Here is a 15,107-nt window from a genome sequence, read left to right as displayed (position 1 = left end):
GCATTCTAACCACAGGATAGGAGGATGGGATAAGGTACACCCACATCCTGTTCTTGGATCAAAACTACACATTTTCCCGATACTGAAGCAAGTCTTTTAAATATTAAATGTGCATATGCTGGCAATGAAAGCTATGTGGCCCAACCATCGTGATAAGGAGAGCTTCTGAAGGTCTCGGCTATAGTACTAAGAGCAAAGACAATGCACTGTGGGATAATAGATCAGGCAAAGCCAAAGGTTCCCAGCTTATCTTCTATGCCAGTTATAAAGATCACCTTAGCATCTTTCCCTTACACTCATAATAAAGCCTTGCATTCTTTAGTCTCATCCATAAATTGGCAGGGCATACACCAGTGTACATCTGAATTGTGACCTCCTTTCAGGAGATTATGCAAATCTTTTAGAGGCAATGCCTTTAGTTCCGTTCCTGTTATTGCAACTTGCATTCCTCGTCCTACTGCCCACTTTCTCAAACGCATTTTCTCTCTGCCAGCCTGAAAGATGGGGAGGGATCTACATTTACATCTACATTTCCACGCATACACCTGTATAAATTCCCAGTACCACGCTCCTTGTTATGTTATGTTATGTTAACTTTTATTTATATAGCGCACGGCTACTCAACAAGAGTGTCCCGGCGCTTTCAGAGGGCGGCTCAGCGGTTAAAAAACATAACAGTAGACAGAAAGGAGAAAGAAAAATGGGATAAAAGAAAAACAACCTAAAGATTAAAAAGCCAGGTCTTCAGGTTTTTCCTGAACAGGAGCAAACTAGAGATGCTGCGTAAAGCAAGGGGCAACGAGTTCCACAGCTGGGGGGCCTTGAGGCTAAAGGAACGACCCCCAATGCGGGCCTTCCTCACGCAAGGCACCACGGCCATGAACAAAGATTCCGACCGCAGAGAGCGGGCCGGACAGTAGAAGGCCAATCTGCGCTGCAGATACTTAGCCTTGTAATGTCATGATTTGGTACTGTACTCCCTTAACAGAAACAGTTTTATTGTTAACTTTATTTTGTATTCTATTTTGAGTGGTGTAAGAGAGAGATCAAAATGTTGTCTCTTTGTAAAAAGTGTTCCTGAATCTAGTATAGTCAAAGATATGCCATTTTTGAGAAATATCAATCCAGATCCAATTATGGAGGATTCACCTTCCATTAATATGGGGCAAGAGAAGAGGCTGCTGGATATTTCTTCAATTTGTCTATGTTTACATACTGGAACTGGCAATACAGGGAATGATGTGATCTAACCTCAATTCAAGATGTTAGTGCAACCAGCAGGGAACAAAGAGAAGAGTGCCTCCTCTTTGCTTTGACAAAAATCATGGCAGTGCTGTCAGTAGAAACCAGTAACACCTCCATTCAGAGAAGTAGAAGGGGTGATTTCAAACATAAAGAAGAGAATGTTTCGATGTGGTAGCCCATAGAAAGCTGAGCATGCCTGACATTAATGAGCAAGGTACTGGATGGTGCAAAGAATTTCAGTAGAATGGCTAAAACAGTACATAAAATAATATATACTCGACTATTATATATACTCGACGATTTATTACTCGGCTATAAACTCGAGTAATAAATCGCACCACTGCCCAGATGACCATGAAGATGCATACCAACTCGGTCAGGGCTCACCTAAACTGTGATAAGGCTCTCTCCTCCTCACCAAGCAGCAACATGGAAGCAGCAACATAGAAGATGGATCAACTCGACCTGCCCATTAATAGAAAGGGAAACTGAACTCGCTAAAACCAGCAACAACAGACAAAGGACTTATACTCCTGCCTCCCTATTCTCTATTTTGGCGGCCATCTTAGACTAGTCCGCCACTTCGGTGGCCATCTCAGACCAGTCACCCTCATTAACTAGCTTTCCCTTGCAATATATGATCATGCCCTAAAAACTGGTTTCTTTTCACTAACCTCAACTACCGAGTGTCTGCCTTTTATTACAGTATTATATTGATTAGTACTATATATGATCATGCCCTAAAAACTGGTTTCTTTTCACTAATCTCAACTACCGAGTGTCTGCCTTTTATTACAGTATTATATTTCTATGTGTACTTAATGCACTGGGCGCTACCTCAGATAGTTCTGGCTGCTCTCTAGTCTCATTTGGGACTCAGATTGCTTTTGTTTGCACATGTATGTAGGTCTGATACATCATTAGTATTAAACGTCTATTTTTTAAAAATTGTACACTCTTATTAGCGGCTGGCAAGGCCTTTATTGCAGTACTATACTTCTACTTGTGCCTTTGATATATATACCTGCACCTAATTTAATTTAAGTTACTTTGCACCGATCGCTACCTCATACACTTCGGGCTGCTCATTAGTATCACTTGACGCCTTAACTTGCCGTGGGCATATGTATATATATATATTTTTTTTTTTTTTGCTACAGTATCTCATCAGCATTATAAGCATATTTGGTTATTGCTGCTAACACATATATTCTGACCTCTCCTCTTTTGACCCAGGTAACATATTATCTGCATTTATTTGTAATTTGGTGCCTACATTTATCTGTGCTAGTGTACTTCTCTTGTGTATGCTGCTAGCACATATACTTTGACCTCTCACTAGTGCCTCTTTTGACCCATGTAACATATGATCTGCATATATTTGTAATTTGTTGCCTGCATCTATCTGTGCCCTTGTATAGCTCTTGTGTATGCTGCTATCACATATATTTGGACCTCTCACTATTGCCTCTTTTGACCATTGTAACATATTATCTGCATCTATTGGTAATTTGTAGTCTGCATTTATCTGTGCTCTTGTATATCTCTTATGCTCACTCTCCTCCCTCCCCCACACCCTCATTTACGCCATCCTAACATGGATCACTGCGGCAAGCACACATATAAAATAAACTTCCCACCCGCACTCCCAAAGAAAGCCACCAAACGCTTTAAACACAACTTCCTGAGGTCCCACCCTGAAACACCTTTTGTAGACACCTACTTCTCACCGGTAAATGGATCCTTGAACACTGATATAATCTTCCACACCGCACGCAGAGCTCAATGGAGAAAAGCGTTCCTTTTCTTACTCAACGTCTCCACCATCAGGAAATCCGCTCATGGACTAACACTCTCAATCGCACCATCAAAACTCTTCCCAGGCAGTACAGCCATTACTATCTACAATAACGGGACTGTCCTAATTCAATCGACAGACAGGAACCTGGATCTACTCGACAACCTGTTCCCCACTTTCAAGGAGCACCTCTCCAACCGCCGGACCTCCACACATACTCCGATCCAACTGAACCAGAACTCATCACCTCCAACTAACGTCTCAGAACGACGCAGGACATCCACACATACTCCAATCCAACTGAACTAGAACCCTTCATACCTCACTTCCAACTAACGTCTCAGAACGAACCATAGCCTCTGACCCTCACAACTCGACTCTATCCCTTCCCAAATCCCCCCCCACGTTCTCCACCCCCACCACTACCTACACTCCCACCGCTCCTAGCTCCCCCTCCTGCCTTGACCCCTCTCCCCCCGCCGCTCCTAGCTCCCCCTCCTGCCTTGACCCCTCTCCCCCCACTCCCTGCTCCCTCCCTCCGGGCCCCCACTCCTCCCCCAACATCTCCCCCCCCACCCTCTGCACTCAAACTACTCCTGACATACACCCCTCCATCATCATCTCCCCCTCCCTCAACATCGCCCCCCCCACTCCCTGCACTCCGGCTACTCCTAGCCTTCACTCCTCCCTCAACAGCTCCCCCTCCATTCTATGCACTCAACACATTCCTGACCTACACCCCTCCCTCAACATTGCCCCCCCCCCCTGCACTCCCGCCACTCCTAGCCCTCACCCTTCCCTCAACCTTTCCCCCCCCACCCTTAGCACTCCCGCCACTCCTGGTCCCCACTCTTCCCTCAACATCGCCCCCCCCACTCTCACCCCCCATTACCACACTTGCATCCCCGCAACGACCAGTCTCAACACGTCTCGCAATTGCCTCACCCCCCCTGTCACTGATTACCCTTCCAATAACTCTAACCCCGTACTCAACGGCACGCTGGACACAATCATGACCACCCTCCTCCAAGTGAAAGAAGAACTCCACATGCTCAAAGAGCTACTCCTCACGCACACCGAGCGCCCCCCCGCACCACCACCTCTCAACTAATCAACAACCCCCCCTCACATCCTAGACACCCCTTACATGGGACCTCTATCTCCTCTCGCAATATCTCCTCTCGCAATACCTCCAACGGGACGCAGCGCACTAACAAGACACATCCCACTCGCGCCTTACATTGGACCTCTATCCCCTCTCACAATACCGCCAACCGCCCACAGCGTGCTATCAAGACTCTCTCGGACCGCGACATACACACCCTTCTCAGCACATATGTCCCGGCAACCCAAAAACGCTTAGCCACCATTAACATATCCATTCCTACGATTCTCTCCAACACAATCAGGCACCCCACGCGTAGCAACAGAGGCTCCGTCCCCAACAACCTCACTAAAGTTCCTCTCACTATAGATCCCTCCACCTCCCCTTGCACCCCCAGACTCAAATGCACACTTCTCAACTGTAGATCGGCCCAAAAACACGCGTCGGAGGTCGCTGACCTCATCTTGTCTATGGACCTTGACCTGGCCATACTAACGGAGACGTGGTTAACTGAATCCTCCAATCCTATCATGGATATCCTAGTCCCCCCCCAACTACTGCATCACTAGACTTGACAGGTCCAACAACAAGACAGGTGGCGGAATCGCCTGCATTTACAAGAGCAACCTCTCTATAAATAAGGTCACCGCCTCTTCTCTTACCTCCTGTGAATACTTCTGCCTTGATGTTATCAGTGAGAACAAACCTGTATGTTCACTACATATCATGTACCACCCCCCGGGGGACAACCTCATCTTCTCCCAACAGCTCATGGACACAATGTCAATCAACGCAGGACGGCAAAACACACAAATTTACCTTGGTGACTACAATCTCCATTGGAATGACTGCAGTGACGCAGTAGTTAATAGCATCAAAACTTTCCTTAACGCTTCTGACCTCACTCAAATCTGCAACGCCCCGACACATGACAAAGGCTCTATCCTCGACCTTGTCATCTCCAAAGAAGACACCATTCAACTTGACTCAATCCAACCTTGTGACTGGTCAGACCACCATATTATCACATTCCTTATCAAGGAAAAAGTAAAACGCATCCCGGTGCAATACTCCATGCCCAAAGTCTGGAAAAGAGACATGAGGAAACTCAATCCAAACTCTCTTCCCCCTAACAGCTGCAATCTCCTACTCCCCCCTACCGACGTTACTGACGTTCAGTACCTAACTGACCACTATCTCAACTCCATGGCCTCAATAATCAATGAGGCTGCTCCATTGCAACTGAAAAGAGTATCCACTAAGATATCCAACCCTTGGTACAACAGGAGTCTCAATGAAGAGAGACGGGCTATGCGAACGGCAGAGCGCACCTGGAGATCAGTTCCCTCGACATTGCATCTTAAAACTCTGAGGAAAAAGAGAAATGCATACTTCAGGAAAATAAAACGCACAAAATAAGAGTTCTTCAGACTACAGCTAGACCAAGCAAAAAACCGTCCAAGTAAATTGTTCGAGCTAATCCGATCTCAATCTAAGGAACAACCCCCAGCTGTCGACATTTTGAGCACTACTCCTTCCTGCGAAGATTTCTCGGTTTTCTTTAACAAAAAAACTGACAATATAAGGAGTGACCTCCTCAATGACGCAAGCCTTTACTCAATACCCAACTGCATAACACCCAATAAACTAAAAAAAAATGTGACTTGGTCATCCTTTGACACCTACTCTGAAGAAGAAATTGTCAGAATTCTCAGCACCCTAAAACCATCCAATCACCTCACTGACCCTCTTCCGGCTAACGCCGTAAAAGACTTCATCCCTTTGCTCCTCCCACTCTGGACTAAAATTATCAATAGCTCACTACAACAAGGAACTATCCCTGACTCCCTCAAAGTTGGACAAGTCACTCCTCTTCTGAAGAAACCAACAGTCGACCCCACTGATCTAAGCAATTACCGTCCGATTACCAACATTCCCACTCTCGCCAAACTTCTAGAAAAATGCGTCCAATTACAATTGACAAAGCACATAGAACAGTTTGATCTCCTCAACCCACATCAATCAGGCTTCCGAGCAGGGCACAGCACTGAAACAGCTATGACTCACATAATTGACGACGCCCTTCAAATCCTAGATCAAAACGATACCTGCCTCCTCATCCTTCTTGATCTCTCTTCAGCATTCGACACAGTGAAACATGAGAACTTACTCGAACTCCTAAAGACAAGAATGGGCTTCTCGGGGACTGTGCTTCGTTGGTTCACCTCCTTTCTACACAACCGGTCTCAAAAATTCAAGAGCAAAAACTCGTTGTCATCCCCAATACCGGTATCGTTAGGTGTCCCTCAAGGATCCTGCCTATCCCCTACTTTGTTCAACCTTGTTATGGAACCTCTCACCACCCTGCTACAAGCATCCAATGTTCACTTTCACATGTATGCTGATGACACTCAATTATATCTCAAGTTACAATCCCCCAAAGACATCCTGAGTCTGAATTCTACGATCAGAAAAACCCAATCTTGGCTGGCTGATAACCACCTCAAACTCAATGCTATGAAGACTGAGTTCCTCCTAATCGCACCTCCCACGAAAATATCTTCCGCACAAACATGGCTTAAGCACCTAACAGCACTCAATGTCCAACCGACCATTGTGGACTCAGCAAAATCCTTAGGCATAACACTTGACACCAACCTCAACATGCAGCAGCATATCAGCAAGGCAACTAAGGGGGCGAACTTCCAAATAAATACCTTGAGGAAACTTAAACCCTTCCTCCCAGCAAAAGACTTCCAAACCGCAGTACAAGCACTAGTCATCCCTCGCATAGACTACGGCAGCGTGGCCCTCTGCGGCCTCCCCCTAACTACTACGGCACCCCTCAGAGCGTCACTAAACGCGGCGGCAAGACTCATCACTGGATCAAAAAAACATTCGCATATCTCCCCTGACTTTAAATCCTTGAACTGGCTACCTCTTGAAGCCAGAATTCAGCTGAAAATTGCCTGCATGACACACAAGGCTATACACCTGAAATCACCCAGCTACCTCACTCATAAGTTAACAATTTCCGGCGGGTCCAGAACTACCAGAAGAACAAACAATCTTCTGCTGAAACCGAGAAGATTCAGGAAGGAAAAAACTTACAAACGCTCCTTCTCAGGAATGGCGCCCAGGATCTGGAACGCACTTCCTCCGGAAACCAGGCTCATCTCGATCCTCCCTTCTTTTTAAGAAAGAAGTAAAAAATATCCTCATGGCTAAATACACTTGAACAACTATGTTTGATTTATAATGTGTCGAGCAGTATTGCCAGTATTATATTATTATATAGCCTATATATTCCTATGCACGAGTGTTTTGACTTGTATTAGACTAAAGTGCTCAGATTCTTGCTCCCTCACAGCTGTATTGTTCCCTATTTCTGTATTATTTACATTGTTTGGATGACCCAAGTCCCAACTAGGCCATGCTACCTCATACCTGTACTATATGTAATATTGTTGCTATGTACATGAACTTGATGATCTACCTCCTTACTATGCCTCCTGTTCCCCTACCCTTCCACATGCCTTTGTAAAGCGCTCTGTTATCTGCAAAGATCTTGTTCGCGCTATATAAAACTTTCAAAATAAATAAAAATAAATAAATACAGTACAGTGCTTACAACTGGTAGACATCACCTGGTCATGGAAAAAACTATTTGATAGGACAACTGCTCCAAAAAGTGTAAAGTGGCTAACTGTAACATGCCAGTATGGCAGGACCATAGCCTTCACATGGTCATTTTGGCTTCTCTGAATTTAGCCTCATAATAGTGGCTGGATCTTTAGCTCTTTGCAGAGCATCCCATACTATGCACGACCGTGATAAAGGGCTACATGCCGTGTTGACTGCATCTACCACTGGAGCAACATGTGTGCGATCAGTTTTTTTCGGTTAATAGTGGCGATGCAGTAGGTGTCTTCCATATCGACTGTGCCAGCTCTGGAGCTTGCACAGCCAATTTTACCTAGAGCTTTTATTAGGCAGAATAGAAGCAAGCATGTGTAGTGGGAACCAAGCAGAGTCTTTGCATGATGCATCCACAAGCCTATAGAAGGCATAACGTAATATTTTTAAAGTCTACCCTTGCAGCTTGAGTCCTGGGCACTGGGCCATGATCTTTGGTTTGTTAGGGGTGAAAAGGAACACTATGGAAATACATTCTTGCCCACTTCCATCGACTGCTGGTTTGCAGGGTGTAACATGTTTTAAATGCAAAACACAACACTCTAGCAGCTTCCAGCAAGTCAAGTGGTATATTTAGTATATGTTCCTTTGTCTTGGTGGGCTAGACAGAATCGGTCATGGAGTGCATGCTGTAATCAGGTATCTTTAAGCCTTCTCACTCTAATTGCTAAACTAGATTCATGATGCTCGCAGGTACAGAGCTTCTAATAATATAAGAATAGCCTTGTAGTACTCCACACAAAATTGTGAGAAAGGACAGTCAACTGATAAAAGAATGCTGTTGATATCCACTGGTCTTTTTCCTGTTACGTGGATGGACCCAAATATAGAAAAGAGTGAATATTGGGCTCCAATACCCCATACAGCTAGATCTGGAACTTCTTTATTGTTACCAGTGCAAGGCCATCTCTACTGGATTCCTGCCGTTAAATTAATGTCCTTCTCATATATACATTCCTGTAGCAAGGAGCTGAGCACTGCAATTTCAGCATATTTGTGACAATCATATAATGGAAGTAACATCTTTTAACATTTTTGATGGGTCTACTGTACAAAATGTTCATTGCTATTAACTATTGTCTTGTACGAGTTTAATCTACAGTCTTTGTTGTAATCTTCACAAACACACAACCATACAACCGTTCACATTAACAAGTCCATTTTGGATTTCTTCTGTATTAACTTGGACCATCAGCACATCGTAATATTATACAGTTTAGATTAAAAAAGATACATGTCCGAGCTAATGTTAAGGATCTGGACATGGACATGTTGCACACTTTTTTAAACAAATTAGATTACTGAATCTTAAACATAGCAGTTGTTGGTACTGCAAATGAATAATCTGTCTGGGCCAAGTTTTTCTAATGCTAACGAGACCAGATTAAACTAAAAGTAAATTGATACCTTGATTCTAACAGGATATAGATGTATGTCTGTAGTCATTGCTTCTAAATATAACTTACCTGTCACCGGGATTATTCTTAATAGCCAATTTTCGAGCCTGTCGATCCATCAAACTTGTCCTACTTCGTGTTTTTTTCCAAGAATAGTAGTATTTAACAAGACTTGCAATAGTCTTATCAGGAAGCTAAAATCATTTAAATACAATTAGTAAAAATCTGCTTCTGGTTATCAAATCAATTTTATATGAATACAATATGAATCCATTCTACAAGCAATGGGTTTTTGACATGAGTGCTTTCGATAGACATAGAAATACGCACGTCTCTAAATAAAAAATATGTATCCTAAGAAAGGTGGCCATTAGTTATACAGAACTGCATCAGTCTTCTGGACAGTAAACATATCCACATTTACAGAGCTTCAAATTATACAACACCAAACACCAGATCTACATTATCAAAACCAGTAAGTCTGGTGTTGGCGGCCAGCCTTTTGACTTTGCCAATGCTTGTTTGTTTTGTCACAATTTTCATCAAACTTTATTGTTGTGAAGACTGTTGGGCTCATATCACTCTAAGATAAACATTGGTTTAAAGCCAACAAATTACTTCGGTCTCAGAAAGCATACATTGTCATAGTAGCCCTTGGGACACAAGTGAACTACTTTGTGTGCGGATGTACTCTTTGTGAAAGAAAGGGAGGAATGCTGTCACTCACTGTGAAGTTAGCCAATGGCTAAAGAGGGCTGACTTATTGCCTCATGCTGTATAATGTAGTGGGCTGAAGAAAAATGTGAATGCCATAATAACAAACCATCGGATGAAGAGGACTGGCTGAAAGTACTTCTACGTAAGTATATTATATATATTATTTCATCAAAATAAAAAGGTCTGGGCTCACGCCACTTGTAAAGTTTTTTACGATTAGTATTTGGGAAGGGTCTAAAAAGCATTATAGGTACATTAATGTAAATAGCATGATGCAAGAACGGCACATTACTATCAAAAAGAAATATGTTGACATTTGCTGCTCAAAAGTTCAAAAAGATAAGCAGCTGATTTTTAAATCTGGCAAGAGACCACTTTAGTTACATAGCCAGTCTCCTGTATTAGAGCAATAATAATTAATAATACATACGTATATACATATCAGATCCGCCCTCTTTATCCATTGGTCCGCTTATCTGATCCCAACATCAACCACAGCTTGGGGCAATGCGTTGGCCCACTTCATCCATTGGGTCTCTGGCACTGTGAATGATGGATTTTTGCCTGGTTATTTGTGACATCTACCTAAAGACAAGTGCACTTCAGTGCCAGGGCCGGTGGGGCAATACTTTGCCAATGTTTTTCATTTGTCAATCGTGTGTTAAACTATATTCTCTAGCTACAGTAATTCAAAATCAATATTACCTTTTTGCGCCAGTAAAACAAATTATTTTCTATGTGAGGTGCATTTTTTTGGGAGAGTTTTATATAGCGCGAACTAGACCCGAGACATCGGGTATCAGACCGCTTTACATGAACACCATTTTCGTTACAGAGGACACTCATTTTTTTTTTTGTTAGGCGCAGGGAAATTAAGTGATTTGCCCAGAATCATAGGAAGTTGAGCATTGTTGCCGAGACTCGAACCCGGCTCTCCAACTTCGAGGTCGACCGCTCTAGCCGCAAGGCTACATCCTCTCCGCATTACAACTAAAAAGTACATCTGTGTGCTAGGAAGCAGCTGTGCTCATTTAATATATATATATATATATATATATATATATATATATATATATATATATTACATTACCTTGAACTCACAAAAGCATGCAGCGCACTCTACATTCACATGGACATACCTCTCACCCTGCACTTCTACAGACACAATACTCACCCTGCAATCACAGGCACAACATTCACCTTGTACTCACAAACTACCTCTGATGTACTCATACCTACCATTCACCCTGCACTTACCATTTGGTCATGCATTACATATGCTGTAATCTTGCACTGCACCCTACACACACACCACTTACCCTGCCCTCATACATTGCTCACTAATTTATCATCCGCACCACCATAACACCACTTTTGCTTACTGCTCACCCAGCGTGCACTCCTCTCACTCACTATTCACCCTAAAACACCGCTCACGCTATACTTACACACACAATGCTCACCCTACACTCATTCACTGCTCACTTTTCATTCAGACAGACATCATTTTGTAAACAGGCAGCACTTTCCTTTCCCTTAGATACCCATCATCCTGCACACTCAGCCTTCACATTTCTCACTCTGCACTCACAAACTGCCTACCCGACATGTAATACACCGTTCACCCACTATACACCCTGCATTTAATATTGTAATGAGACACCATATACCTTATACTCTTTCACTGCAACCTTTACACACACCACTCACCCTGCATTCACTCACTTCTCACTTCTCACCCTTCACTCATCCACCTCTCACCCTGCTCTCAAACACTGCTCACCTTACACGCATATGCACTGATCGCCCTCTACTCACACATTGCTCACCCTGCACGGTCACACACCTCCCAAATTGCACTCACACCTCACACTCCTCCCATTACACAACACTGACCCATCTGCTCACATACCTCTGCACTCACACTGACCGTTCACCCTCACTCACACACTATCACCCCACTCATACTGACCGCTTCTGCACTCACATACTTTTCAAGTGGCACACACACCACTCGCCCTGCATTCACTCACTTCTCACCCTTCACTCATCCACCTCTCACCCTGCCCTCAAACAGTGCTCACCTTACACGCACATGCACTGATCACCCTCTACTCACACATTGCTCACCCTGCACTGTCACACAACTCTCAAATTGCACTCACACCTCACACTCTACTTACACAACACTCACCCATCTGCTCACATACCTCTGCACTCACACTGACCGTTCACCCTGACTCACACACTATCACCCCACTCATACTGACCACTTCTGCACTCACATACTTTTCAAGTGGCATACACACCACTCACCTTTCACACAGGAACAATGCTCACCCTGCAATACACTTCTCTAATACCTCTCACCCTGCACTCACACATAACACACCACTCATGCTGACTGCTCACACACTTATCACCGGCATCCACATCTCGCATCCTGCAGTCACAAACCACCTGCCTTGCACACTCATTGCAGACTCTTCACACCCACTTTTGACACACACCATACACTTACACAACAATCACCTCTCACCCGCCACAAACACACACCACTCACATTACACACACTGCTCACCCTCAGCTCACACACTTCTCAGATGACTCACATACCTCAGTCCTACTCACACGACACTCACCCTGCATCCACCTGCTCACATACCTCTCAAGCTGCACTCTCACACTGCTCATGCTGCACTCACCTACGACTCGCACTGCACTCACCGACGGCTCACAATGCATTAAAAAACAAAACATAAACCGCTCACCCTGTTCTCAGACCTCTCAATCTGCACTCAAAATACACTCTACACTTACATACACACCACTCTCCATGCACACAGTCACATCGGTCCCACTGCAGACAAACCCATCGTTCACCCTGCACATTCATACAATGCTCACTAACAAACCATTCACCCTGTACACTCATATTCTGCTCACTGAAATCACACTGACTGCTCACCCTGCACTCAAACAATTATCACCATACACACACACCTCTCACCCAGCATACTAATGTATCAATCATCCTCTGTATTCACACTCCTCAACCTGCACACTCCCTTAATTCTCAAACTGAACTCATACAACTCACTCAGTACTCAACTTGTACTCACATATCTCCCACCCTGCAATTACTCACCACTCACATTGACCGATCAACATGACACAAACCACTAGCCCTGCACACTCACACACAACCCTCCTTACACTTGGACAACTCTCCCTCTGTACTGCCATCCCTCCTAGCACTTATGCACCACTCATCCTGAACACCACATTGCTCTCTTGCATTCTGACAACTCTAACACAACTCTGCCCCTGCACCCACAAACCTCATGCATTTCATCCTGTACTCACACACTTAACACACCAATTATGCTGTCTGTTCATTCTACATGCACACACCTCACCCGCACACTAACGGTTAACCCTAAACACCTACACACTGCTCATTCTACAAACACACAACACACACCCAGTACTCACCCACTGCCTACCCTTCATTCAGACACAACTCATATTTCTCTTAAGACACTCACTCACCCTTTACTCAGACATCGCTCACTCCGCTCTAACACACCACTCACACACCTCTCACCTTGCACTCGACCACCACATACCTTGCATTACGACTGCTCATCCTGTACTCACCAACCGCTCAGGGTGCACTTACCAGTTACTCACACATTACTCATCCTCTTCTCTACAGCGCCCTTACACACACATTCCACTCTTCCTGTATACAGATACACCGCTCACCCTGCTACAGACACCGCTCACCCAGCAAACACACATCACCTTGCACATCCATACACCACTCATTGGACTAACACACTGCTCACTTTGCACAAACACACACACACACACCACTCACCCTGAACTCACATACTCCCGGTCACCCTGCACACCCAACTTGCACCATCACTCACTCTGCAGATAGCATTTGTGCTGCACCCACATTCCTCTCACTCAACACTCACACTGATGACACTGCATTGACCCCCTCAAAAACCTCTCACCTTGAACTCCCCCACCCCTAACATCACAAAAGCTGGCAGCTTACCCTGCACACACACATACACCTCTTATCCTGCACACATTCACATTTCTCACCCTGCACAGTAATGTACTACTTAACCTGCACATTTGCAGCAAGACAATTTCACTTACAAAATCAATCACCATGGAAACAGCTCTCACGCCCTTCACCCTGATCCAACGCTTCATCTTTTGTTCACACTACTTGCCGTGGACTCACGCAACGCTCACTCTGCACTTTTACATATTTACACTGCAGGGGTGCAACAGATGGCACTGCAACCCCTGTGGTGTAGGGCGCCCTCAAACCCTTCAAGGGCCCCTCAACCCTTCAAAGGGGCACCATTTAACCCAAGATCAATGTATATTTCTTCGATCAACAGAAGTTGTGTGATTCTGCTGAAAAAAAGCGGTTATACTGCACAGATTATGTTCAATACACTACACAGGAGTTGGCTATGGTAACAAGCCAATGATCAAGACTGTAGGCTTGATTGGGTAATTGGGGACAGTTACATCAGACGCCCCAGGTCTGATCTGTTTATTAGGAAAGGTTATGACAACGGTAGCACCCCTTAAATTATTTCTTGTGAAAAGCATATGGTAAAGCCAGTGGGACTTTATTGATAGTTAGCTACTACCATGTGGAAAGGCCCTTTGACAAGCATTTTCTTATGCAGATCCCACCCACTTCTAACACAGAGGGAGGATCTTTGCATGTTGTTACTCCATGACCAATACAGTAGAAAACGGTCTTGTGTAGTAAACTCCCTGAAAAATGTTATAGGCAGGGTATTTACTGCTTGCCAAAATCCATAGGCAGTGGCTTAACATTGTAAAATCTTACAAATACAATTGGAAGGCTTTTGCATTGTGAACTCGCTAACAAAGCAACAGCAAAGGATTTTTCATTATAAACCCTCTGTCAAATACAGTAAGAAGGAGTTTTACATTGTGAACACTGAGATAAATAAATTAGGAAGGGGGCTTGACAAACGAGATGGGTTTTATATTGTGCATTCTCTGACAAATGAAATAGGAGCTTAATAACTCGGTCCCTTTTTTAACTCCACGGTTAATAATAAAGTATTTGATGGGTCTC

At 44.2% G+C, this 15,107-nt stretch overlaps 1 protein-coding gene across 4 annotated transcripts in view; it reads right to left on the bottom strand.

Moving 5' to 3' along the window:
* RCOR3 (REST corepressor 3) overlaps positions 1 to 15,107 on the bottom strand; it is a 320,065-nt gene that overhangs the window by 158,574 nt on the left and 146,384 nt on the right. For all 4 annotated transcript variants that reach the window (XM_078649728.1, XM_078649725.1, XM_078649727.1 and 1 more), the window contains one exon: positions 9,311 to 9,435. In XM_078649728.1, the coding sequence (XP_078505854.1) occupies positions 9,311 to 9,435 (125 nt within the window). The remainder of the gene's footprint in view (positions 1 to 9,310; positions 9,436 to 15,107) is intronic.

The sequence above is a fragment of the Lissotriton helveticus genome, chromosome 6 (assembly GCF_964261635.1).
Source record: "Lissotriton helveticus chromosome 6, aLisHel1.1, whole genome shotgun sequence".
NCBI lineage: Eukaryota > Metazoa > Chordata > Amphibia > Caudata > Salamandridae > Lissotriton > Lissotriton helveticus.
This window is presented reverse-complemented; position numbering and strand designations above follow the sequence as displayed.